The sequence below is a fragment of the Mirounga leonina genome, unplaced genomic scaffold (genome assembly GCF_011800145.1).
Source record: "Mirounga leonina isolate KUSES-001 unplaced genomic scaffold, KU_Mleo_1.0 Mir_128, whole genome shotgun sequence".
Taxonomy (NCBI): domain Eukaryota; kingdom Metazoa; phylum Chordata; class Mammalia; order Carnivora; family Phocidae; genus Mirounga; species Mirounga leonina.
Window position 1 is genome coordinate 18694174 of NW_023270320.1, and position 27702 is coordinate 18721875.

General features: G+C 34.2%; 1 protein-coding gene across 5 annotated transcripts in view; it reads left to right on the top strand.

Moving 5' to 3' along the window:
• Positions 1-27702, top strand: part of TUSC3 (tumor suppressor candidate 3) — a 246841-nt gene that overhangs the window by 140874 nt on the left and 78265 nt on the right. For all 5 annotated transcript variants that reach the window (XR_004679087.1, XM_035004135.1, XM_035004136.1 and 2 more), the window contains exons 4-6: positions 3361-3501; positions 5451-5591; positions 19361-19450. Coding sequence is in view for 4 of the 5 variants with exons in the window: in XM_035004135.1 (XP_034860026.1) it covers positions 3361-3501; positions 5451-5591; positions 19361-19450 (372 nt within the window). In the remaining variant the exon portion in view is untranslated. The remainder of the gene's footprint in view (positions 1-3360; positions 3502-5450; positions 5592-19360; positions 19451-27702) is intronic.

The following is a 27702-nucleotide window of genomic DNA, read 5'->3' on the forward strand; positions in this document are numbered from 1 at the left end:
ATTATACTTTATGAAGTCATGGAAAAGCATTTAGTTCTGTAAAGAATCTAGCTCACTAATTATAAATGGGCCATTAGTAAGTATTTTTTCTTATTTGCTTCCCGATTGATTATTTGAATGCCAGTTTCTAGCTGAATAAGAAATTTCCTTTTTTGCCTTCAGTACCCTTTATTCTTGGTCTTTCCTGTTAGTATTCCTCACTTACTTATTCCCCTATAAATTTATTTTGCCTTTTGGGATGTTTCTTTCTGTTCACCTATTTAGCAAATCTTATTGACTGTCTACTCTGTAGGAGCAATGGATTGGTGAGAAACACATACATAGCTCTTCCCCATAAAGAGCTTACAGATCAGGGAGCTGATAGTAATAATATCATAATAATAACACACACACGTGTGTGTGTGTGTGTGTGTGTATGTACAGATCTTCCTTGACTTACATTGGGGTTATGTCCTGATAAAGCCATTGTAAGTCAAAAATATTGTAAGTCAAAAATGCATTTAATACACGTAACTATTGGATATCAGTTTAGCCTACCCTACCTTCAGTGTCCTCAGAACACTTAAATTAGTCTACAGTTGGACAGAATCATCTAACGCAAAGCCTGTTTCATATTAAAGTATTGAATATCATTGTGATTCATTGACTATGGTAGTGAAAGTGAAAAACAGAATGGTTCAGTGTATCAGTTGTTCACCCTCATGATCGCATGGTTGACCGAGAGCTGTGGCTCGCTGCGCTCGGTCAGCATCATGAGAGAGTACTGTATTGCGTATCACTACCCCACAAAAAGATCCAAATTCAAACTGTGAAGTACAGTTTCTACTGAATGTGTGTCACTTTGGCACCATTGTAAGGTTAAAAAATTACAAGTTGAACCATCTTAAGTCAGGGACCATCTGTAATTTCACATAACCTTACAAAGGGAAATTATAGTACTATAAGAACCAAATATTATTTCATGTAATTTATAGGCCTCCATGGACTCTCAGGAGAATTGACCTTAGAGATCATCAGGTGAAGTGCTATTCATTATACACTTGAATCCTCTCTGCCATATTAGGAAATAGTTGTCCAGGTCCAATCTGACTGCTAGAGCAGAGGCTTCAAGCCCGAATACCTATCCTGGCCAGGTTTGTAAACTAAATGAAGAAAGCAGATTGGATTAGTTTAGTTGCATTATGGTATCTTTATTTATGTACATTCTTAATATATTAAACACATTAGTTCTTTACTTGCATAATTACATATGTTCTCTCCTATTTTAATAAAACAAAGTCTTTCTGGGTCTTTTTATATAAAATAAATCTTTAGTGGAAATACTATTTCATTTTTCTCCTAACTACTGTAAGAAATAAAATCAGCAAAACAGTATGGAGCTGACTGTTGATCTCGTTGTTGAGGAAACAGTGTGGTGTGGATGAGGACTACAGCAAACTGGAGCAGACTAACTTGACCTCAGAGGGATACAGCTTGTTCTAGCTGTGTTTAGCAGATGCAGGCCACATGTAGCTAGAGCTGTTTTTTTCAAGGAGAAACCCAAATATGAATTTTTATATGAAATTTTCCTATCTTTAAAATGTGAGCAACTAACTCAAACTGTATGCTGAGTACTGACTATACAGGCTGCCAGGATATAACCATATAGATATATTGTTGGATAGAATCATTGAATTCTTTTGTATGCTTTAGCCATAATTTGTTTTTTTTTTTTAAAGTTTGACATAGATATGAAAGTTGACATCAAGATTGTTTTTAGTTGAAAAATTTCCTCAGGTTAATTTTGATTCAGCAGAATTCTGAATATAGAACTGCTTTGTCTTTTCTAAAACCTAGCCCCTGGCTTAGCAATAAGAGTTATTTTAAAATGCATAAAAGTAGCAGTTAGTGGCTTTTATGTGGAATTATAATGTACAAAAACAGGGAAGTACATATTTTGCATTATTGAGAACTAAAAGATTTTTAATGCTAGGTTTCTTTTCTCACTATTGAACCACATTTTGTTGAAGTGCTCTTTCTAAACTGCCATTTTAAAACATTGTGCTTTCTGAAGATAATAGTAATATGAATGCTAAAACTTGGTAATTCCTGACTTACTTGGGACTTGTTGGGAAAGTAACTTCAATTATATATGATTCCCATGTAATGGTTGAGGCTAAGTGAATGATGACAGACCAACCAGTTAATGATTGTGGTGTGTTAGAAGCAGGTCTGGACTAGCAATAAGATCTGTGTTGTACCCTGCTTTGTGTAGCCTTGGGGAATTTGTACATTTTAATGACGATGAAAGCTTTGAATTGTATGATTTTTTTTAAACTCTAAGATTTTTAGATCTTAAACCTTAGTAGGAATTTTTTGATTGTTCCAACGCAGAGAGTTTTTACTTGTAGTATGTTATTTACGTGTTGGCGCTAATTATCTCTCATGCATCCACCATGGAAACACACACGAACAAAGTCTAGCATGGGAAAAAGCACCGAGAAGAAAGCAACTAGTGGCTGTGTGTTTTGTTCTCTTTAACCAGCCTTACTAATGCCCATAACACGCAAGCCCACTGTTGGCACTGCTGCATCTCTACTTTGATGTCAGCTGCAATGACAGTTTTTGCTTTGATTTTGCTTTTCATTCTCAGTATCGGGAAATGCTGAACTATTTTGCAAGTCAAGGCCAAAAACCTATTGGCCTTTATTTGAGACATTTTTCATATTCCTGAGCAGTGAGAATTTATATAATTTTTGTAGTTTGCTACTCAATGCAAATTAACCTAACATTTGTTTTAGGTATTATATTCTTAATAAGCACCATTTATATTAAAAGTAGTCTTCTATTCAATGCACTTTTCAAATGGAATTGCCTATAGAAAATAACTGTGACATATAATCATTTTAAGACACTTGAATTAATAGAGAAATTGAACAGAAAAAGATTATCATTGTGGATTTCTCCTGTAGTCTGGTAAATTCAGGTTATTTAGAACAAAAATGTTGGTTTCTGATATAATCATCATTTTTAAAAAGTCTTCAAATTTTTAATAGAGAATTTAATAATTTGACATTAATGCTTTTATGCATTTTTTTTCAACAAGTGCCAGTACTTTTTCTTTAATAACTGCTTAAGTGAAATTGTAATGTTATATGTGAAAGTTCTGAGAACCTATCCAAATTCACAAGTTCTTTTTCAGTCAATAGCATATTACAATGAATAAGCACAATAATTAAGCTCTGGAAAGCCACTTGGATTTTCATAATGTATGCTATCTTTTTAAAATTCATGCAGGAAAAACCATAAAATATTAGATTAATGGAAATATAAAGATTGGTGGGATACTGTATTTAGTATTTTTTATCTTATGTTTTACAGCTCAACATGAATTCTGCTCCTACGTTCATGCATTTTCCTCCAAAAGGCAGACCCAAAAGAGCTGATACTTTTGACCTTCAAAGAATTGGATTTGCAGCTGAACAACTCGCAAAGTGGATTGCTGACAGAACGGATGTTCATGTATGTTTTTATTCCTCACAGTTTTAATAATAGACTAATTAGTTTGGTTTGTTATTAACACTGTAGTAAGGCCACAGGATTCTTAAAATTAACTCTGTAGAACATTTTTCCTTGCTTAGAGAAAACCGTGTGATAGCCGTAAGCTGAATTTTGACTGAGTTAGGTGAATTTAAATGGTTTTTAGAATAATGGTACACTGATATTTTAAGAACCATTAAAAAGTACATGAACCATTAAAAAGTACTTTGGGCACAAAGTAATTTCAGAGGCTAAAATATATATGGAATATTGTTCAAAGGTATTAGTAAAGAAATTCTAGGGTATGTGCTATGGTGAGCACTGTGAATTGTGTAAGACTGTTGAATCACAGACCTGTACCTCTGAAACAAATAATACATTATGTGTTAAAAAAAAAGGAAGATAGTTGGAAGGGAAAAATGAAGGGGGGGAAATCAGAGGGGGAGACGAACCATGAGAGACTATGGACTCTGAGAAACAAATGGAGGGTTCTAGAGGGGAAGGGGAGGGGGGAATGGGTTAGCCTGGTGGTGGGTATTAAGGAGGGCACGTACTGCATGGAGCACTGGGTGTTATACGCAAACAATGAATCATGGAACACTACATCAAAAACTAAGGATGTAATGTATGGTGATTAACATAACAATAAAAAAGATGTGTAATTTTTATTTAGCTTTTGGACAAATACAAATGATATAATACTTTTCATGAACCACGTGAGAAAATATGTATACTGTTCTTTGGACTGTGGAATAACTAATTCTGTGTGTGTGTGTAATGTCTTTATTTTATGTAATTGAACTTTAACAATTCTACTTCTAGAAGTTTAACCTAAGGATATATTAGGGATGATTCAAATACTTAGCCATAGAAATATTTTTTAAGTAACATTCATTATAATGGAAAACAATTGGAAATAATTGAAATGTCTAAAAATAGGAGACTACTTACATGTACTGTAGCATGGACAACAATGGTCTACAAGTATATTTGACATAGAAAGAAGCTCAAGGTATAGGTTAGAAAAGTAGTATTTATAGTATGATCTAGAATTTTGTTTTAAAGCATAAATATGAGTGTAGATATGTAGACAGTTTATTGAGGAAATAAACCGAAATCTTGATGGTGGTTAATGTCTATGTGGAGGGCTTAAGGCTGCTTTAACTTCATCTACCAGAGTTTTCTATAGTGAACAATTATAACCAGTAATTTTAAAGTACATTTATTCTAGAATATGTAATTTTACCATAAGGTGTAAACACATTCTTAGTCAAGATGGGTATCTCTCATCATTGTTAACTCTTGTCATCTTTTTTTTTTTTTTTTAATCTTTTGGCAAATATTCAGTTCTGCAACAGTATCATTCAGTTCATACAAGATACTAAGGGTAATATTGAAAAAGTACTATTAATTCTTTATAAGGGTTACTGAATTTTCATCAGAAATGATTCTAATCTATTGATCATACCTACACTTTAAGTTACTTGATAACCCTGTGAATAGAAAAACCATTGAATTGTACACCAGGTGAATTGTATGGTGTATTATATGTCAATAAAGATGTTAAAAAACGTTAAAGATGTTAAAATGTCCCAGTTTGGAATAATAAATATATTACACCCCTATTTCCTCCCCCTGTACTAGATGATCCCACGTTTCATAGGTGAAACACAGCAGTTCTGGGTTAAATATAAGTAATGTGTATGTATAGTAACTGTTCACCTAAAGCAGGTCTTTTTACAAAGCCATGATGTTGGAAGCCATTTGTTTCTGATTTGTAAAGGGTAAGAGGAGTGTTAGTTCCACAAATGAAAAGTAGGGTGGTACCTTTTTAAAGTTTTGGAGTTGAAAATTGGAAGGACTGTAATATGGTCAAGAGAAAAACACTTTTACTTTATTCAACTCTTAAAATTTTCACTGCCTGTTTGCAGATTCGAGTCTTCAGACCACCCAACTATTCTGGCACCATCGCTTTGGCCCTGTTAGTGTCACTTGTTGGCGGTTTGCTCTATTTAAGAAGGAACAACTTGGAATTTATCTATAACAAGACTGGTTGGGCCATGGTATCTCTGGTATGTTATTACACTATACTTTTTCTCCTTATTTCTTTGTAAATAGTATAAGTTGTATGGTTGTTGACTTCACCAAGTGTCAGAGTATTCAGTGAGAAAAGAACAGTCTTCAACAAATTGTGCTGGAACAGTCAAATATCCTCATGTAAATAATGAACCACAACCCTTAACTCACACCACATATAAAAATTACTCAAAATGGATTATGGTTCCATATGTAAAACTAAAATTATAAATCTCCCAGAAGAATACCAGATCTTTATAACACAAAAAGCATAAACCATGGGAGAAAAAATAATAAATTGGACTTAATCAAGATTAAAATATTTGCTCTTCAAAAGAATCCATAGACTCAGAGAAAATATTTGGAAAATATATGTGTATGGGGCATAGATCTAGAATATGTGAAGAATTATTGCTACCCACAAGATAGAAATCATGGTTTTAAATAACAGTCAATCTGTTTATAGGTAAGATGGCATATATACATACTAGCCTCTCTCTCCTGCTAACAGAACTATAAACCTGGAGTGAATGCAGAGCTCCTCAGGTATTTGGTGTTCCTAAAAAGTAAAGATCAGGTGGATCAGGTAAGAATACCGGCATTCAAGATGACATTTAATTAGTAGATAAAAAATTACCAACCTTCTATATCTCTATATCCTTGATTTGAGTTTGGGCAATTTGGAGCAGACAGGTATCTAGGAGATACCTCTAGTTCTGGCTCAAGGAGAGTAGAAGAGATTCTTGTGTTTTTTTCTATTTTCTTGTACCCCAATTCCTCAGGCAATCCTGTGGCAGAACAGTAGAGACAATGAAAGCAGTTGGTAGTGGAAACTATAGGAGCCAAACTCTTAAAGGGGAACCTTCCTCATCATGTCAAAATTTATAGAACTGTACACCAAAAGAATAAAAAGTCAATTTTACTGTGTACTAATTCAGAAAATAGGCAAAAGATTTGAAGTGATGCTTGACTAAAGAGCAGAGACAAAGGGCAAAAAAACACATGCAAATTCCATGGTAGTGAACCCACATCTTTTGGCTTGGATGTTCTTGTGGTCCAATAAATGTTTCTATTCTGTATACTGACGTATATCCTGTGAGTCACCCAAGGCAAAGTGACAGCACCCTGTTAAAATATTGAACTTAGAAGCCTCCATTTTATGGTTGGTAATTGATTGGTTTTGATTGTGGTACTTGTAGGCAAAAATCCATGTTCTGCACCCTGGGGATAAATAGAGAAAGAAGTTATAGTCTTCCACTGCTGGCTGTTGAAAAGCCATTCTGATCTCTCCTCAGTTTGAGACATTGCATAGAGCTTAAGAGCTTAAAGGATATGATAGGCCCTTGTGGGGGTCTTCTATGGAGACCAGGATATCAATGTTGTAAAATAAGGGTGTACAATTGAAAGAAAGGGGAGGGTGGCCTGGTTAATCCTGTAGAACAAATAAGAAATACCCTTTTGGAGAATTGCTGCATTGAGACCCCACACTGCTGAGTAAAACAATGTATAAATCTAGAAACAGTAGGCTTTTTGTTTGTTTCTTTGCTATCTGTAAGGAAAGGACTCCCCGCCCCCCACCCCAGCTTTACTGAGGAATAATTGACATATAACATTGTGTGAAAGTTAAGAGTATACAATGTAATGATTTGATACCTGTATATATTGCAAAATGATTACCATAATAAAGTTAGTTAATACATTTATCACCTCATATAAATTACCTCTGTGTGTGTGTGTTGCATGGTGAGAATATTTAAGATTAACTCTATAACTGGAAATTTGTACCCTTTGACCAACATCTCCGTTTTCCCCACCTTACAGCCCCCTGAAATCACCATTCTATTCTCCCTTTTTTTAGATTCTACATATAAGGGAAATCATAAAGTATTAGCCTTTCTCTAACTTATTTTACTTGGCATTATGCTATCCAGGTCCATCCATGTTGTTGCAAATGCATGATTTTGTTTTTTATGGCTGAAATGTGATATATATATCCATATTCATCTGTCAGTGAGCACTTAAGTGGTTTCTATATCTTCACTATTGTGAATAATAATGCAGTGAATATGGGGGTTCAGATCTTTCTTTAAGGTAGAATATGATTGCTTTCAGATACATACCCAGAAGTGGGATTGCTGGATCATATGGTAGTTGTATTTTTAATTTTTTAAGGAACCTCCATACTGTTTTCTGTAGTGGCTGTACCTTTTACCTTCCCACCAACAGTGCATAAGTATTCCTTTTTCTACATCCTTGCCAACACTTGTTACCTCTTATCTTTTTGATAGTAACCATTCTAATAGGTATTAGGTGTTACTTCATTGTGATTTTGATTTCCATTTCCTTGATGATTGGTGATTTTTGAGCATCTTTTCATGTACCTGTTGGCCATTTTTAGGTCTTCTTTGGAAAAATGCCCATACAGATTTTGTGCTTACTTTTTAATTGGATATTTTTTCTTGAGTTGTGTGAGTTTCTTATACATTTGGACTCCTTCTCCAACATATGAGTTGCATATTATTTTCTCCTATTCTCTAAGTTGCCTTTTCATTTTGTTGATGATTACCACTGCTTTGCAAAAGCTTTATAGTGTGATATAGTCCCCTTTTTACTTTTGCTTTTGGTGTCATATTCAAAATATTGTCAAGACCAATGTCAATGAGCTTTTTTCATATGTTTACTTCTAAGAGTTTTATAGTTTTGGGTCTTAGGTTTAATCCTTTAATCCATTTCGAATTAATTTTTGTGATTGGCATAAGATAGGTGTCCATTTTCATTCTCTGGCATGTGAAGATCCACTTTTCTCAGGACTTTTTATTGAAGAGACTATGCTTTCCTCATAGAGTGTTCTTTACTCCCTTGTCAAATATTTGTTTTGTTTTTCTGCCATTTTGGTATGTATGTATGTATTTATTTATTTTATGTTCAGTTAGCCAGCATATAGTAGTACATCATTAGTTTTTGATGTAGTGTTCAGCCATTCATTAGTTGTATATAACACCTAGTGCTCATCACCATACGTGCCTTCCTTAATACCCATCACCAGTTCCCGCATCTCCACATCCCCTCCCTTCTGTAACCCTCAGTTTTTTTTTCCAGAGTCTAGAGTCTCTCATGGTTTGTGTCCCTCTCTGATTTCTTCCCATTCAGTTTTCCCTCCCTTCCCCTGTGGTCCTCCACACTGTTCCTTATGTTCCACATATGAGTGAAACCATATGATAATTGTCTTTTTCCATTTGACTTATTTCACTTAGCATAATCCCCTCCAGTTCCACCCATGTCGATGCAGTTGCTGGGTATTCATCCTTTCTGATGGCTAATACTCTATCACATCTTCTTTATCCATTTGTCTGTTGAAGGGCATCTTGGCTCCTTCCACAGTTTGGCTATTGTGGACATTGCTACTATGAACATTGGGGTGCATGTGGCCCTTCTTTTCACTACATCTGTATCTTTGGGGTACTTGTATTTACCCCAAAGATACAGATGTGGTGTCAAATATTTGATGGTGGTACTTGTGTGAGTTTATTTCTGGGCTTGCAATTCTATTCCATTGGTCTATTTCTGACAGTACCATTCTGTTTTGATTACTTTGTAACATACTTTGAATTCAGGGAATTTCGTGTTTCCAGGTTTGTTCTTTCTAGGTACTGTGTTGGCTATTTGGCATCTTTTTATGGCTCCATACAAATTTTAGGATTTTTTTTTCTATGTGAAAAATGTCATTGGAATTTTGATAGTGATTGCATTGAATTTAGGTAGTATGGACTTATTAACAATATAAATTCTTCTGCTCTGTGAACACAGGATATTTTTCCATTTGTTTCCTTTCTTTCTTGAATATCTTTTACCTCCCTGGTTAAATTTATTCCTAAGAATTTTATTGTTTTTGATGCTATTGTAAATGGGACTTTAAAAAAAATTTTTCTTTCGGGCGCCTGGGTGGCTCAGTCGTTGGGCGTCTGCCTTCGGCTCAGGTCATGATCCCAGGATCCTGGGATCGAGTCCCACATCGGGCTCCCAGCTCGGCGGGAAGCCTGCTTCTCCCTCCCCCACTCCCCCTGCTTATGTTCCCTCTTTCGCTGTGTCTCTCTGTCAAATAAATAAATAAAATCTTTAAAAAAAAAAAAATTTTCTTTCAGATGTTTTGTTGTTAGACTCTAGCAACATGACTGATTTCTATATACTGAAACTTTATTGCAATTGGTTATTCTAATAGGTTTTTGGTGGAGTCTAGGAATTTCTGTATATAAGATCATATCATCTACAATTTTACTTTTCCCTTTCTGATTTGGATAATAATAATAATTTCTTTTTCTTGCCCATTTGGTCTGGCTAGGACTTGCACTATGATGCTGAACAGGAATGATGATAGTGGGCACCCTTGTCTTGTTTCTGATCTTAGAGACCTTCCAGCCTATCATTATTTAGAATGATGTTAGCTGTGGGATCATCAAATAGGGCTTTTATTATGTTGAGCTATATTTCTTCTATATCCAATTTATTGAGAGTTTTTCTCATGGAAGGATGTTGAATTTTGTGAAATACTTTTTATATCTATAGAGATGATCATATGGTTGATTTTCATCTTTCATCCTATTAATGTAGTATATCCCATGCCTTATCTTTATTGAACCCTCCTTGCATACACGGAATAAATCCCTATTAATCATGGTGTATAATCTTTTAATGTACTGTTGAATTTTGTTGAGAATTTTTGCATTTGTATTCATCAAGGATGTTTATTTGTAGTTTTCTTCTAGTGTCTTTATCAGGCTGTTGTTGAAATTGGGGTATTGGAGTCCCTGATTACTGTACTGCTGTTTTTTTTCTACCTTCAGATATGTTAGTGTTGGCTTAATATGTTTAGGTTCTGTGATATGGTCATATATATTTACAACTATTATATTTTTCATTTTTCATTATATAATGACCCTATTTATCTCTTGTGACCATTTTTTACTTCAACTCTATTTTTTTCTGATGAGTGTATAGCTACCCTGTTCTCTTGGTTTCCATTTCTGTGGAATATCTTTTTCCATATCTTCCCTTTGAAAGTATTTTTCTGCTTGAAGCTGAAAGGAGTGTCTCGGGGGCACCATATAGTTGGGTCTTCTTTTTTTTATCCATTTATCTACTCTATATCTTTTGAATGGATAATTTAATCCATTTACATTTAAAGTAATTATTGATAGGTAAGGACTTCTTAATGCCTTCTTAATTGTTTTCTGCTGCCAGAGGGCTTAGGGTTTTATTTTTTTGGCAGGTGGGGCTGGGGGTGGTCATTTTGTCACTTTGCCTCAGTTGAGCATCTAGGAAGTATTAAAACTGTGAAGTCTTCTCAGTGCACTTTGAACCTGGAAAACAATCCAAACAGGCCCATGGGACTATGAGTCTGGGAGGTTGGACATGTCCCCTCATCCAGGAATTGTGATGTCTAAGGAACAAAACCCAGACTCAGAACAATAAAATAAATTCCATACTCCCAACCCAGGGGAAAAAAAAAAAGAATCGGTCCATATGTAAGAGGCTACTGCCAGCTGTTTCTAGCTGGTTTTTGTTCCCTCCTTTATGAGGTGATGATTGTTTACAGTGGTATGCTTTGACTCCCTTCTCTTTTTCTTTTGTGTATTTTGTGTAGTTTTGCTTTGTGGTTACCATGAGGCTTACATAAAACATCTTATGATAGGAATATCCTTATGATACTCCTCATAAGGATCCTTTGTTATTGAGAGGAGCAGAAAGTGCTAAGGGGTGCAGTGTTAGTGGCAGGTATCAAAAATTGGCAAGAAATATTTCTTTCCAGACAATGAGGACCCTGTCCTGAGAAGGAATACTTGTGGTTGGGACCTTACTTAGATATAGAAGGATTACATGGGGAGGTGGTAAAGACAGCTCAGGCAATGAGTGCTAAGGAACCAAAGATGGCAGAATTCAAAGTACAAGCAAAGATCAACCCAGGAAAATGAGTGGTTTACCTTTGAAGTACTGACCATGTTTCTTAGTGGCAGTGGCTCATGAAGAAATCAAGGGGAGTGAAGATTTAGGGGAAGAAGTCTGCCTGGAATCGGTTAAGTTCTGAGAGACAAAGGAGGTATGGCCACACAGAGGCATCATATTTTAAGGAAATGGCCAGTTTTCATAACAACAACAACAAATTGAACCACTGAGTTATGTGGTCTCTTGCTTGTAGCCATTTCACCAGTTCAAGAAAAATGGATGCTATTCAAATATGAGCAATATCAGAGCAATATCAACAAAGGATTTAACACAATATCTGTGCATATCGTTACAAGGAAATAATTTACAAATGAGAGCAGCTTTTCCTACAGATACAGAAAACTTACCAGAAACTTTTGCTAGAAAGTTAAGTGATATTATAAAAAAAATCACTCTAGTATGGATAATGAAGTACTTGCAAGAAAGAATGTAAAACTAAGTATGAGAATTTAGAGATGGTTAGAAAATAGGAAGTAGTAACGTGGCATATGACAAATCTTGCTTATGAACATGGAATCAAAAGGTTTTTCTTTAACAGTACTACCAACCAAATTTAGCTGTATATAAAATAACAAAAGTCAGGTTGTAGGAATGGTTGGTTAAGCCATAGGGGAAGTATAAATTAATTGAAAACCATCACAGTAATGGCTTAAAGTAGAAGTAGTGTTACTAATACCATAGAAATTACTTAATATTCATCACTTAGAATTTTAAAAAATTAGCCAACTATAAATACAAGCGAACTTTCTTAGGTAAAGGATATCTTAAAATGTCTAGCAAATATCTTTAGTAGTGATAATTTAAAATAAAGCTTATAATTACATACTATTCATCATTTTATTAGTGGTCTTAGTCAAAGCTTAAGAACAGAAAAAGAAATGCAGGGAGTAAATAAATGTAAATGAGTAGGCATGTCATATTTACTTATGATTGTCCACATGGAAAAGTCATCACCATTTATGGAGAACCAACAATAAAAATTATTACTAGAGTTGAACAGGTTTTCTGAATTCAAAGTCACTATCCAATAATCATTAGGATTTTTATACAGTAAACAATTTAAATATATAATTGGACATACAATTTTTAACAATAGGAAGAAAAAATATACTTAAATCTAACAAAAGGGGCACCTGGGTAGCTCCGTCGTTAAGCATCTGCCTTTGGCTCAGGTCATGATCCCAGAGTGCTGGGATCGAGCCCCGCATCGGGCTCCCTGCTCTGCAGGAAGCCTGCTTCTCCCTCTCCCACTCCGCCCTGCTTGTGTTCCCTCTCTCGCTGTGTCTCTCTCAAATAAATAAATAAAATCTTAAAAAAAAAAAAAAACTAACAAAAGGTGTAAAAAAAGTTTACAAATAGTATACCAAAATTCAGACTATGTATATCTGTATATATTTATAGCTAATTGTTGGTTTGTGTAGCAGTCCTTTATCCTTCAAATATAAATTTGAAGTTTGAGCTTTTTTCTTTAAGTTCAATATTTGCTTACTTTTGATAATTGAGTTATAATGGATTAATTATACTCCAATATAATTGGATACTAGAGGTGATCTCAAGCACCTTAGTAAGTTTAAAAGTGTTTTGGGTTTTGCTCAGGCTAGTTTTCAAATTGCTTCATTCAGTAAAGCTACCCAGGTTTTGTTTTGTTTTTTTAAGATTTTATTTATTTATTTGACAGAGGGAGAAAGAGCGAGAGAGGGAACACAAGCAGGAGGAGTGGGACAGGGAGAAGCAGGCTTCCCACCGAGCAGGGAGCCTGATGCGCGGGGTTCGATCCCAGGACCCTGGGATCATGACCTGAGCCTAAGGCAGACGCTCAATGACTAAGCCACCCAGGTGCCCCTACCCAGGTTTTTTGATGAAAATATAGTACTTGTTTCAGTGTTTTTGTAAAGTTAAAACTTATCTAGTATTTAGTGTCATGCCAGATCTTGTCACTGTTTCAGTCTAGTGAAACACTGATAATATCTCTCTGAATTAGACTCAATTGAAAATAGCATGCCTTCATTATCCTCCTCCCCAGAATTATTGTTGTAAGCTAGTAATAATCATCATTACTATTTATTGTGTTTCTTCCTCCTTTGGGGTATGTTTTATGTACTTATTCCTTACAATAATGATGAAAAGGTTATTTGTATTATCCTCCTTTTATAAACAAGGAAACTAAGATTCAGTAAACTCAACTTGTGGCTCACACAGCTAGAAAATGATTAACTAGGAATTGTTTCCACGTGTCTGACTTCAAGTTCTATATTCTTTTCACGATGCTGGGCTTCTCTAAATCTGGACACATATCTCATATGTTGGATGTTTAAACCAGTGGATGTAGTGGGCCATTATGACTACAAATAAATGCCTAAGAATATTTATATGGTACATAAATGTTAAATACTTGAACAGATCAATTTTTTTCCATCCAGGTTTTGTATTTCTGCTTTGAATCCTTGGAAGCCATTTACCTTGGCATAGCAGAAAATATTCTAACATTCACAAACACATACTTGAGAAGGAAATCTTGGCAAGTGTGCATGCTCCCCAATGGCAGACTTTTAGAAGTCAATAACAGGCTGCAGAGTACAGACATGTTTTCAAACAATATGTTTTAAAACTCTGATGACAAAATGTTGAATTAAAAACTCCTCTTGAAACTTTTCTCCCTCTGCTTTTCATTAATATAGAAATATACAAACTGTTATCTTTTCCTTAGCTGTTGATAGCTTATGGAAACTAATTTGAATCTTCTTTACATTCTGCCTGATAGCCACCACTACCACCACCAAACCTGACTCTATTTATTTTTAAAAAAGGCTAGGTTTAAGTGAAAAAATGGATTTGTTCATTTCTAGTCTTATCCAATTCTTAAGATATCCTTACAGAGTTAAGAGGCTACCCAAAATGCTAACCCATTTATTCAGATTCTCAAACATTTGTCTGTGTGAAATAACCAATATTCCATTTTCCTTTGGGAAAGAGAATGTTTTTTAGTAATTTTTGGCAAACTATTATCTGATTTGTGGAAACTCTGATGAAAGCCTTGGATTGCACAGAAAAGGAAAACTTCTAAAATGAAAATAATGAATTAGAGCGGACCACTTCTGTAATCTCAAACATTGTATGCAAAATGAGAATAATGAGAAAAAGTTTGTAAAAGAAGCTCTATCCACATACCCATTTCTTGGTAAAGAACAAGTCTGTATACAATTAGCAATTGTATATTGAACCTATGCAAAAGTATCTCCCAGGGGATTACTGAGTGTTACACATCCTTAGTTCTATAGACTGTATTCTATTACTGGGTGGTTTTTGTTTTTTTTTTTTTGTCTTTTTCATTATTCATATTATTGTATATGACTCACAGGTAGGCTGAGAATGCAGTATTTCCTGGCAAGAGGAAGCTGTTCATAGTGCTTTAGGGTGTAGGATAGAGAGAAAGTTTGCAATTTCCTTATATAGAGAAAGATATGCAAATATTTAAAAAGGTAATATTAGAGCTTCCTGATTCTGAGTTTTAAAAAAATTAGGTAAAGGAATATTCATAGGTTCCTCCTGGTCTTGAAAAAAAATATTATGAACTCCTGTTTATAAGTGATGATAATTGTTTATAGAGCTGAATAAGCATTGATTCTGGTTTTACTCCATTTTCCCTTCCTCCCTGAAGAAGAAGGATGATAAACAATAAACTTACACGTTACCTGTTTTATGATGAGTTTAAAGTAGAATGGTTGGGTAAAATATTGAACTACACTGGTACATAACTTCAAGGGGTATAATATGAATATATAGTTTATGGTTTTCAGAAATAAACGTTGACTTGGAATATCAAAATGAGTTAAAATGTTATGTTCCATAGCCCTTAGCACAGATCTTCATGGCAACCTAAAGCTCCTCATAGATGGCTATCATTTCAAAGCAGAAATATAAGTGTGATAAATAGTTATATTCATTTCACACGCAAAGAAAAACATCCTAAGAATTTGCAATTAAAAACATGAAAGATAAACATCACTTTAAAAATCTAATAACCCAAACTTTATTATCACAGTAAATCTTAGTAGGACAGAAGCTGTTTTCTGCCTTTTAACATTGATGGTCTATATTGTAAGATGATTCACATATCTTAATGTGTCTTCTGTCTGAAAGAAATTGTATCAGTTTAATTGGGTAAGTTTTGTGACAAACCTAAGCTTGAAATTAATACAAACGATTACACAATTTGCACATTCCTGAAGGATTCTTTGGTGTCTACGTATTGTGTTGTATCAATCAAAATGTATTTCTTGTGACCACACAAAACTGCAAGGCGGCTCTGACTTCAGAATGAGCACCTTTACAAATTTATTTGAACTAAATTATGTAATTTATGCAGGTACTATCTCTGTGGTTTTTTATTTTGTTCTCTTTACAAGTGAGAAGCTTAGGTAAGTGCTGCTAATATTTTTTTCAGTAAAGCAACTGTTGTTTTTAAGTTTGAGTCATTTGAAGATGGGTAGGTCTGTTTGCAAATTGGTAGTTTATATATATAGCCTCATGTATATTTTTGTGTTAGGATTATGGCAAGAATATAATGAAAAATTTAATTATTTTTAGGGTATACTTTTCTTAATAAATTTAGTTCCTAATTTTGTGTAATGAGAACAGACAGTAGCCCAATAATTCAAAGAATATTCAAAGATGACTGTAGAGAGGATTATATAAAACAGGATATTTAGTCTTTCCTATAAACTGAGTACAGTTGACCCTTGAACAAATCAGGTTTGAATTGTGTGGGTCCGTATATCAGATTATTTTCAGTAAATACGGTACAGTACTGGTAAGGTATTTTTCTCTTCTTCATGAAGTTCATACTATTTTCTTTAGCTTATTTTAAGAGTAAGTATATAATAGGGGGCACCTGGGTGTCTCAGTTGGGTATCCATCTGACTCTTGGTTTCAGCTCAGGTCATGATCTTGGGGTTGTGAGCTCGAGACTGCTTAAGATTCTCTCCCTCTTCCTCTGCCCATCACCTCTCCCCCCTTAAAAAGATTTTATTATTTTTTTTATTTATTTGAGAGAGAGAGAGCTAACAGGGAGGGGCCGAGGGAGAAGGAGGGAGAGAAAGAGAGAATCTCAAGCAGACTGCGTTGATTGCAGAGCCCAACACGGGAGAGAGAGTGATCTCACAACCCTGAGATCATGACCTGAGCTGAAATCAAGAGTCAGATGCTTAACCAACTGAGCCACCTGGGTGCAGCCACCCTCTTTTTTAGTATAGTCTTATCTGGTTTTGGTATCAGGGTAATGCTGGCCTCATAGAATGACTTGGGAAGTTTTCCTTTCTTTTCTATTTTTTGGAGTAGTTTGAGAAGAATGGGTATTAACTCTCCTTGAAACGTTAGATAGAATTCACTTGTGAAGCCATGTGGTCCTGGACTTTTGTTTGTTGGGAGTTTTTGGATTCCTAATTTAGTTTCTTTGCAGATTATTCGTCTGTTCAAGTTTTCTATTTCTTCCTATTTCAGTTTTGGTAGTTTATTTTTCTAGGAATGCATCCGTTTCTTCCAAATTGCCTAATTTGTTGGCATATAATTGCTCATAATATTCTCTTGTAATTGTATGTATTTCGGTGGTGTTGGTTATTATTTCTCCTCTTTCATTTGTGATTTTATTTATTTGGGTCCTTTTTCTTTTTGGTAAGCTTGGCTGGAGGTTTATCAATTTTATTGATTTTTTTTTTTTTTTTTTCCAAAGAACCAGCTCCTAGTTTCATTGATCTGTTTTCTTGGGTTTGGATTTTTTTAGTTTCTATATCATTTATTTCTGCTCTAATCTTTATTATTTCCTTCCTTCTGCTGGCTTTAGGCTTCTTTTGTTGTTCTTTTTCTAGCCCTAAAGGGTGTAAGTTTAGGTTGAGATTTTTCTTATTTCTTGAGGTAGGCCCGTGTTGCTATATACTTTCTCTGAGGATGGCTTTTGTTGCATCCCAAAGATTTTGGACTCTTGTGTTTTCATTTTTTCCATGTATTTTTTTAAATTTCTTCTTTGATTTCCTGATTGACCCATTCATTGTTTAGTAGCCTCCATCTATTTGTGGTCTTTCCAAATTTATTCTTGCGGTTGACTTCTAGTTTCATAGCATTTGGTCAGAAAGGGTGCATGGTATGATCTCAGTCTTTTTGTATTTGTGGAGACCTGATGTGTGACCTATTATGTGATCTACTCTGGAGAATGTCCCATGGGCACTTGATAAGAATGTATAGTCTGCTGTTTTGGGATGGAATGTTCTGAATATATCTGTTAAGTCCATCTGGTCCAGTATGTCATTCAAAGCCATTGTTTGCTTATGTATTTTTTGCTTAGATGATCTGTCAATTGATGTAAGTGGAATGTTAAAGTCCCTTATTATTCTATTATCAATTAGTTCTTTTATGTTTGTTATTTTTTTTATATATTTGGTTGCTACCAGGTTGGGGACATAAATACTTACAATTACTATATCTTCTTGTTGGATTGTCCCCTTTATTATGATATAGTGCCTTTCTTAGTCTTCCTGTAAGAGTCATTGTTGTAAAGTATATAGTTTGTCTGAGATAAGTATTGCTACTCTAACTTTAACATCCATTTGTATGGTAAATGTTTCTCCATCCCCTTACTTTCAGTCTGCAGGTGTCTAGGTCTAAAATGGGTCTCTTGTATGCAGCATATAGATAGATGGGTCTTGGATTTTTAGTCCATTTACATTCAAATTAAGGATAGATATATATTTAGTACTATGTTAATTTTTTTTGGTCATTTCTGGAGATTTCTCTGATCCTTTGTCTTTGTCACTTTTGGTCTTTCCAGTCAAAGAATCCCCATTTGTATTACTTGCAGGGCTGATTTAATGGTCATGAACTCTTTTAGTTTTTGTTTGGGAAATGCCTTATCTCTCCTTCTATTCTGAATGATAGTCTTGCTGGATAGAGTATTCTTGGCTGTGGATTTTTCCCATTCAGCACGTTGAATATATGATGCCACTCTCTTCTGGCCTGTAAAGTTTCTGTTGCGAAATCTCCAGCTAGCCTTTTTGGTCTTCCCTTATCAGTTAAGGACTTCTTTTATCTTGCTGCTTTTAAGATTTGTTCTTTATCAGTATATGTCTTGGTGTTGCCCTGCATTTGTTGATTTTGATTGGGAGTCCTCTCTGCCTTCTGGATCTGGATCTGTTTCCTTCTCCAGATAAGGGAAGTATTCTATTATTTTTTAAAATAAATATTCTACTCTCTTTTCTCTCTCTGTCCTTCTTCTGGGACTCCTATAATATGAATGTTACTGAGTTCCCTGAGTCTATTCTCATGTTCCATAATTCTTTCTCTCTTTTGTTCAGCTTCATCATTTTCTGTTATCTTCTGGGTCACTAATTTGTGATCCTCTGCTGCTTCTAGCCTGCTGTTCATTGTATTCTTCATCTCTGATGGATTCTTTTTTAACTCTTTAATCTCTGTGGTAAGGGTCTCCCTGATGTCTTCTATTCTTTTCTCAAGCCCAGTGAGTATCCTTATGATTATTGCTTTAAATTTTCCATCAGGCCTATTATATCTGTTTCACTTATATCTCTGGCTATGGCTTTATCTTGTTCTTTCATTTGGGATGAATTCCCAAAGTCCCATAGTTAGTTAGTGAAAATTATTCTAATGGGTGAAGTGATACATGATTTTTTAAATTTAATTATGTGACCATTATTTTTAAAAAAATGCAGTATTGATATTCCTTGATATACATATTATAACATTACACCCTGTTTTTCAGTGTATAGTCTTTGCTATGACTTCTGGCCAGATGTGGAATCATATCCGTGGACCTCCATATGCTCATAAGAACCCACACAATGGACAAGTGGTAAGTGCATGTTCTAAGCACCCATATTTTAAACTTTAATCCTGTTTATTTTTTTTATTTTTATTTTTTTTAAAGATTTTATTTATTTGACAGAGAGAGACACAGCGAGAGAGGGAACACAAGCATAGGGAGGGGGAGAGGGAGAAGCAGGCTTCCCGCCGAGCAGAGAGCCCTGTGCGGGGCTCGATCCCAGGACCCTGGGATCATGACCTGAGCCGAAGGCAGCTGCTTAACGACTGAGCCACCCAGGTGCCCCAATCCTGTTTATTTTTAAATAATATTCACACACAATGTGGGGTCCGAACTAAGGACTCTGAGAAGGAGAGTCACATGCTTTTCTGACTAGGCCAGTCAGGTACCCCTTTCATCCTGTTTATATAGGAATCAGAAATCATGTGCAGTATTTAGTGAGAAAGGATTTTGTCTGTAAATCTAAAGTTTTGTTCTTTCTCTTCTGATACAACCTCTACTATATGCATATACACATGCATATATATGTATATATATATATATTTTAAGGTGAGGACTGCTTTACTGTTTAAGAAAATTTGTGTACCTACCACATCAAATAGACATTCATAACCTAGTTTTTCACCTTTACATATTGCTATGGCAATAATATGTAATGCCAAAAGAGGAAATAGGAACAGTTTGTAGGTGGTGTCCCATAAATGGTAAATTTAGTTAAGAAGAGATTAATTAAAACATCATTAAGAACCCTGGCAGTCATATTAGAATGCTAAGAAGTGTTTGTTACAAAATTGAAAGGGAAATTGACGTGCAGTTAAATCAGTAGCAAAGTTCACATTAGTAACTGCTACTGAATTTATTTATTTTGTTGCTTTACTTTTTTAGGTTTTTTGTTTTTGGTGAATGGGATATTATTGTAATAGATCAACTGTCTTTGAGGCTTAATATTTATTAGGTTGGTAAAGATTAACTGTTTAAAAATGTGACTTTTTTCTGTAACTTTTTCATTTGGAATACATACAGATTTTGAGAGAATAATGTAATGACACCCCTCATGTACCTGTTACCAAACAATTACTAGCTCATAACTAATACTTGTTCCATCTCTTCCTCCATTCAGTTCTCTTTACCTTCCGTCAGATTCTTCTGAAATAAGTGCTCAATATCATTTCATTTCATACAGAAATACTTTAGTAGATATCCCTAAAAGATAAGGTCTTACCACAGTCACCTAGAATATTAAATTCTTAATTTGTTTTTTTGTAAATAAATTCTCGATTCTTGAAATTGTAATTCCGAATGAAATTTTCATATGGCAAAATGTTATAAATTCTTTGGAACTCTATAAATATAGATTACAACATAAGTTTGAGATTTATTCTTCATTGCTTATGGTGCTTCAAATACCTTTAATATTAAAGCCAACAAGTTATTATTTCTTCTTCCTACATTGTGAATTTCTTTGAACTTCTTCGTGGAACTCTGTACATTGGGAAATATCTCACTTTATTCATTGCCCGTTCTCTGACTGCCCAATCAGGTTTTAAGACTAGGTTTTTTAGACTATTAGACTACTTGGCTAATTGCCAGAGTTAGATAATGATCGGTTTGGTCTCAGATTTCTCCTGAAGATGGCAATGATACGGAGTCAGAGTTAGACTGTTTGGATGATTAGCTGCCATAGTCATTTAGACATGGGTTTTGCCACGAATGTATATTTTTGAAGTCTTTCACTACTTAGAGGGGTTATTGAATGTTTAAATATTCAAATTGAATTATTTTAAAGAAAAGTAACTGGAAATAATTATCAAGCAAGTCTTTCCAACAGCCCGGCTAGAAAGTGGTGTCCTTTCCTCTCCTCCTCCCCAATACCCACACTCTGTCCCTTTCCTGTTTTATTTTGCCTTCGTAGCACTTAATCATCTTCTAACATGCTTTCAAATCTACTTATTTTGTATTTTTATTTGTCTGCCTTTTATCATGACATCAGTAAGACATAAAAAGCCCTGCTGTCAGGTCTTATCAGTTTTTGTCACTGATATGTTCCTATTACATAGAGAAAGTCCTAATGAAAGATTGGATCACTATTACGTTCCTGCTACTTCAAAGTGTAAATTTAGGAAATCTTATAAATTTTTCATTACTGTCTTTTAATATTCTTTTAAGAGAATATTCCTTAAGTTGAAAAGCATTAAGCATTGCTTCTTATTGTTTGGTTTGTTAAAGTATATGGAAAATTAACCAACATTCTTATGAAATGTGTTAACTTGTATAGGGGAAGAAAAAACAGTTTTTCTCTACTCTTCTGAGTTTTTGGCTAGGACCCCTATAACAAAATACAGAAGTATAAGAGAAAAACTTACTAACATGTATACTTCCTGTATACATGGGAGATACTCAGGGAAAAATCAGTAACACTCAGAGGTGACTTAGAGTTCAAGCTCAAATACCATCTTCAGCTAAAGATAGAAAAAAATGTGTGCAAGGGAGGCCACTTACATGGAGGTGACCAGGAAAAGCAAGGTAATTAAAAGTAAGATTTATTATGCAAAATTAAGTCACAGTTGCCCCCCTCCACACATTTTTTGATAAGGGTCTAAAGTTGTTTGTAGGAATTTACCTTTGTCATTCCTGGTAAAGGGTGAGGAGGGACACCTTCCAAAACATGTGCTGCCTTTAGGCAGATTGGGGAGGCCAGAGAGCTTTTCTTGTATCTTCTTTTCAACTGCCTTCAGCCCAAAATAATCCTTACACGAAAGTGACATATTTTTCTTACTGTAATCTCTATTATCTATTGCTTTTCTAAACCATCTAATCTCCTTACATGTAGTTTACTGGAGTAATAAGCTCCTAAAGTTTGTGCCAGTAACAGTAACTGAGAATGGATGTGACCTATTGTTTACTGACTACATGTGAGGCAGTAGACTTCATAGCTGAATATTTTAGGCTACCGGGTGAATATTCCTAAAACGTAACTTACTATAATATGTATGGACCTGAGTTACAGTTTACAATCCCAAGTACCTCTCCCATTTCCTGACCATTGTGATTTTACTTTTCAACCTGTTAACTCTAGTACTTTGCAGAGAAAGTGTTAGCCTATTTGTACTGTTGTGTGTTTCCTAAACTTTTTTTTGCTGCTTCCATTCCTGGAATGTCCTCTGTATCTATCAAATTGTACCTATCCTTCATATCTCACCTGATTTTGCCATCCTGCTGAGATGTGTTACTTCTTAATTACATTGGAAGTGCCCCCTACTTCCTTTTACATATTTATTAACATGTGGTTAGTCCATTTAGGTATCTATGCATTTTTTAGTATAATGATTCTTTAATGTTACATATATCCCATTTTAGTCAAGTCCTTAGACATGTGGGAGTTTCTTTGAAGCTATTTTCATCTCTACAACTTGCATTGAGCTGGTCCTCAGTAAATGTTTTATTAAATGATTATAAGGACTCCTACTAGAAGATTTTTGTTTCTAAAATTGGATTATCTTTTAATTTTCTCACTAGTCAGAAGAATAATAGGATTAACATGTCACTATTAATTGAGCATAAACCAGTTACTCACCTTAAAGTTCAGATTAGAGAGAGATTTTATTTATTTAGAAAATTATTTATCTTTTTCCACATTTTTATATTACTATTTTTCAGGTAGTGATTGGCAGGGCCCTTAGGAAAAGGTACTCTGAGGCCCAGAGGAACACATTAGGAGAATTTTCTGTATTTTTAAATGGAAAAGCATTTCCTTCATACATACATCTTTTAATGTATTTATCTTAAATTTCAGCAACTTAATCAAAAGTTAGATAATGAAATTTATGCCAAGGTATTTAAAAAGATGAATTTTGTTCCAAGCTCTACCCTCTTGTATTTTATAAAAATATAAAGGTTTTAGAAATTCAGGAGCCTCTTTTACAGCAACAATTGCATGAGTGTGCTCTTGGCCCCAGAGATGTGGATACAGTTTTAAGTTGATGTGAGATATTAACTGCTTAGCAGTATAGACAAAGCCTTTAATCTGCCTATTAAAGCACAGTGAAAAGGGCAGCAGAATGTTGCCTGTTAGTATATAGCTTTTTTCTTGTTTTGCATTTTAACATATTCCAACAAAATTTCTCTTCCTGCCTTTTTATATGCATAATGTCATCATACACTGAAACGGGAAATTATGGTTTAAGTTTTGTTTTAATGAATTGCTTTACATAATAATGTGTTTTCATATTACTGAAACAAAATAGAAGATTAACTTTGCTTTACAAAATGAAATGGTTACAGGTACAGAACTTTAAATAATGATTGATTGTTCATTAGAATGATAATAGTAAATATTTTTCTTTATAATAGATGTGTTCAAATTTCAAAATATAACTTGAAAATTAGTACTATCCTTCTTTGGTAATTTCTTCATATTTTAACCTGTATTTCTAAAGAGAAATTACCAAATCTCTAAAGAGAATTTGTGTTTTTGAGAATAATTATCATGAGGCTATTCACCTCTTTCAGTGGTATGGAGTATCTTATGAATATATAAAGGAATTTTATAACTTGGCATTAATTCTTGATGATCAGTGTACAGCAAATGCATTAGGGTAGAACTAAGATATATAAGAGAGTACTTCTTACTGGTTTTCACATTTGTAACAATTTCCATTTGCTCTTATTTGTAGGTAACTATTATACACAAAGATCAGCTAATTGAGTTGTAATTTTTGTTGAGTTTTGCTAAATTAATTACATAAATGTTTTACTTCAACTCTATGGTAGATGTTTTGAGGAATTTATTCATGAAGAATTATTTATATCAGTGTTATGTTAACGTGAACTAACTTTGTAAATACTTGAGGATTTCATTATGGAAGTCTGTGATTTACAGATTTATTTTTTTTCTTTTCTCTGAAGTTGTGATTTCTGTATAGAATTCTGGGTGATTATTAGTTCTTTTGTCCCAAATACCACATAACTAGATTGCCATTTTTCTGTATAAGTTTAGAAAGAATTTAAGATCCAGTTTTATATTTTTTAAGCATAAAAACCACATAAAAAGGCTTACTTTTATTTTTTTCTTCAGCCTGACCAATTTTCATTTCAGGCATTGATTTATTAGTATTATCACTTGATATTTTAAATTATACTTTAGGAAATTCAAATGTTTAAGAATAGTAAGACAATCTTCAAAGAGAAGTACAAAGCTAAATGACTTTAGGTTACCAGATTTCAAAACTTATATTAATTATGAAAGCTCATTCTGTTAAATTGGTGTATTTGTCCTTCAAACATATGCACACATTTATGGCAATAGTAATACCAAAATGCAGTGTGGAACCAAGGCCTTTTTAATAAATGGTGCTAGAATAATTTAAAAATGTAGAATCTTAACAGTTGTCATATACCATAAATATAAATCCCATATGGATTATGGAGGTAAATATGAATGGAAAACATGCTACATTGAAATACATTATAATTAGGAACTTTCATCATCAAAATGTTCCTATCAGGAATGTGAAAAGGTAAGTTAGAGAGTGGAGAAATCTTCCAAGGACTTGGATCCAATATATATAAAAAAGAAACAATTCAGTGGCAAAAATTTGGGGAAGACTTGATCGCACTTTCTCAAAAGAAGCTATTGGAATGGCCACTAAACATATAAAAAGGATTTCAACCTTATTATTACTTAAGTAAATTGAAGTTAAAACACAGTAAAGTGCTATGATACATTCACCATATTGATTAAAATAAAAAAAAAATCAGTAACACTGATACCATGCAGTTTCAGTACCTAGAAAATGAATTCATTCAAGCAGTTTAAAAGCTGACAACATGTATTAAAACAATCATACTCATACCCATGATCCTGAAATTTTTCATAAATATATATTCAAGAGAAATGCATACATATGAGTGCCAAATGCAGTGTACAAAAATGTTAATAGCATTATTCTTAATAGTCCCAGAGTGGCAACAACATTTAGGCTGTAATGTTGAATTATATCAGTAGAATGATTAAATAAATTATAAATAGTGGAATATATGTAACTACTTAAAACAAAAAGAACAAATCTCAAAGATATAAAGTAAAAGAAGTCTGGCACAAAACCAAGCAGAACGTAACTGTGGGTTAAATGTCAGAGAAGATACCTTTGAGCTATGTGGGTTGTAACTGGAATGGGACAGGAGACAGCTTCTAGATACTCTATTTCTTCATTTAGGTGATAGGTACACAGGTGCAATCAGTTTGTGAAATTCATCTAATTGTAAACTTGTGAAATATGAACTTTCCTGGGTGTATGCTATACTTCTATAAACATTTTTCTATACTCTGAGAACTTTAAGACATTGATAAAAGAAATTGACAATAAACACAAATAAATGGAAAGATATACCATGCTCATAAGTCAGAAGAATTAATGTTAAGGTGTGCAGTGCATACTACCCAATGCAATCTGTATCTTCAGTGCAATCCCTATCAAAATACCGATGGCATTTTTCACAGAACTAGAACAAAGAAATCTAAAATTTGTATGGAACCACAAAAGATACGGAATATCTTGAAAATTAGAAAAGAAAAACAAAGCTGGTGGTATCAAGAGCCCTGATTGCAAACTATACTACTAAGCTATGGTAATCAAAACGGTATAGTACTGCACAAAAGCACATAGTCCAACAATAATTGACCATATAAACATGGGTCTAATCTTTGACAAAGGAGGCATGAATATACAGTGGTCTCTTCAATACATGGTGTTGGGAAAACTGGGCAGCTAAATGCAAAAGGATGAAACTGGACCACTTTCTTACAACATACATAAAAATAAACTCAAAAGGGATTTAAGACTTCAATATAAGTTCGGAAAAATTCTTAAAAGGTAACATAGTATTGTATATTTGCCTAAGCAATATTTTTTTTGGATCTGTTTCTTTAGGCAAGAGCAAAACAGGCAAAAATCAACAAATGGGACTACATCAAGCAAAAAGCTTTTACATAGGGAAGGAAATCATTAACAAAATGAAAAGGCAACCTACTGAATGGGAGAAGATATTTACAAATGATATATTTGATAAGTGGTTAATATCTAAAATACACAGAAAACTCCCACAACTCAGTATCAAAAAAAACCAATACAATTAAAAAATGGGCAGAGGGGGACGCCTGGGTGGCTCAGTCGGTTAAGTGTCTGCCTTCGGCTCAGGTCGTGATCCCAGGGTCCTGGGATCGAGTCCCGCAACGGGCTCCCCCCTCCGCAGGGAGCCTGCTTCTCCCTCTGCCTCTGTCTCTCTCTCTGTCTCTCATGAATAAATAAATAAAATCTTAAAAAAAAAAAAAATGGGCAGAGGACCTGAACAGATAGTTCTCCAAATATATACATACAGATGACCAACAGGTACAGGAAGAGATGCTTAAAATCACTAATCATCAGTGAATGCAAATCAAAACCACAATGAGAGACCGCCTAATGTGTCAGAATGGATAGTATCAAAAAGAAAATAGCAAGGGTTAGCAGGAGGAAAGGGAACCCTCATACATGGATGATGGGAAAGCAAAATGATGACACCACTGTGAAAAACAGTATGGATGTTTCTCAGAAACTTAAAAATAGAACTATGTGATCCAGCAATTGCACTTCTGGCTTTTTATCCAGAGAAAATGAGAACACTAATTTGAAAAGACATATGCACCCCTCTGCTTATTGCAGCATTATTTACAACTGCCAAGATATAGATGCAATGTCAGTGTTCATTATTAGATGAATAGATGATGTTTGGGATGAATTTGTCCCCCACCCTTAGGGAACATTTGGTAGTTTCTATGCAATTTTGATTGTTAACAACTGTGGGGGCATCTGCCTACTAATGGCAATTAGTGACAGAGGCCAGAGATGCTGGTAAACATCTTACAATGCAGAGGACAGTTGCCCACAATAATGAATCATCTGGTCCCATGTGTCAGAATGTTAAACGAAGCAGCCCTGTTTTAGAGCTACAGAGAACCTTAAATATAATTTTGTCTTCTCAGATGTTTTGCAGCCAAGGAAACATTCCACTTAGCATTTATACTCAAAGGTTGACTTTCTTAAGAAAATATGTAAATAAGTTGAAGTAACCAGTGCTTAGGATCACACTGACCTATAGTTCGATGTTTAGGATTGTTGTGAATATTGAAAGCCATCAGTAAATATATTGATATAGAAATGTTTTTGATATAATCATTTTCCTTAATATACCTTAGTAAACATGATTTAATCTTAGACATTTAATATGCTTAAAAAGAGATGTTT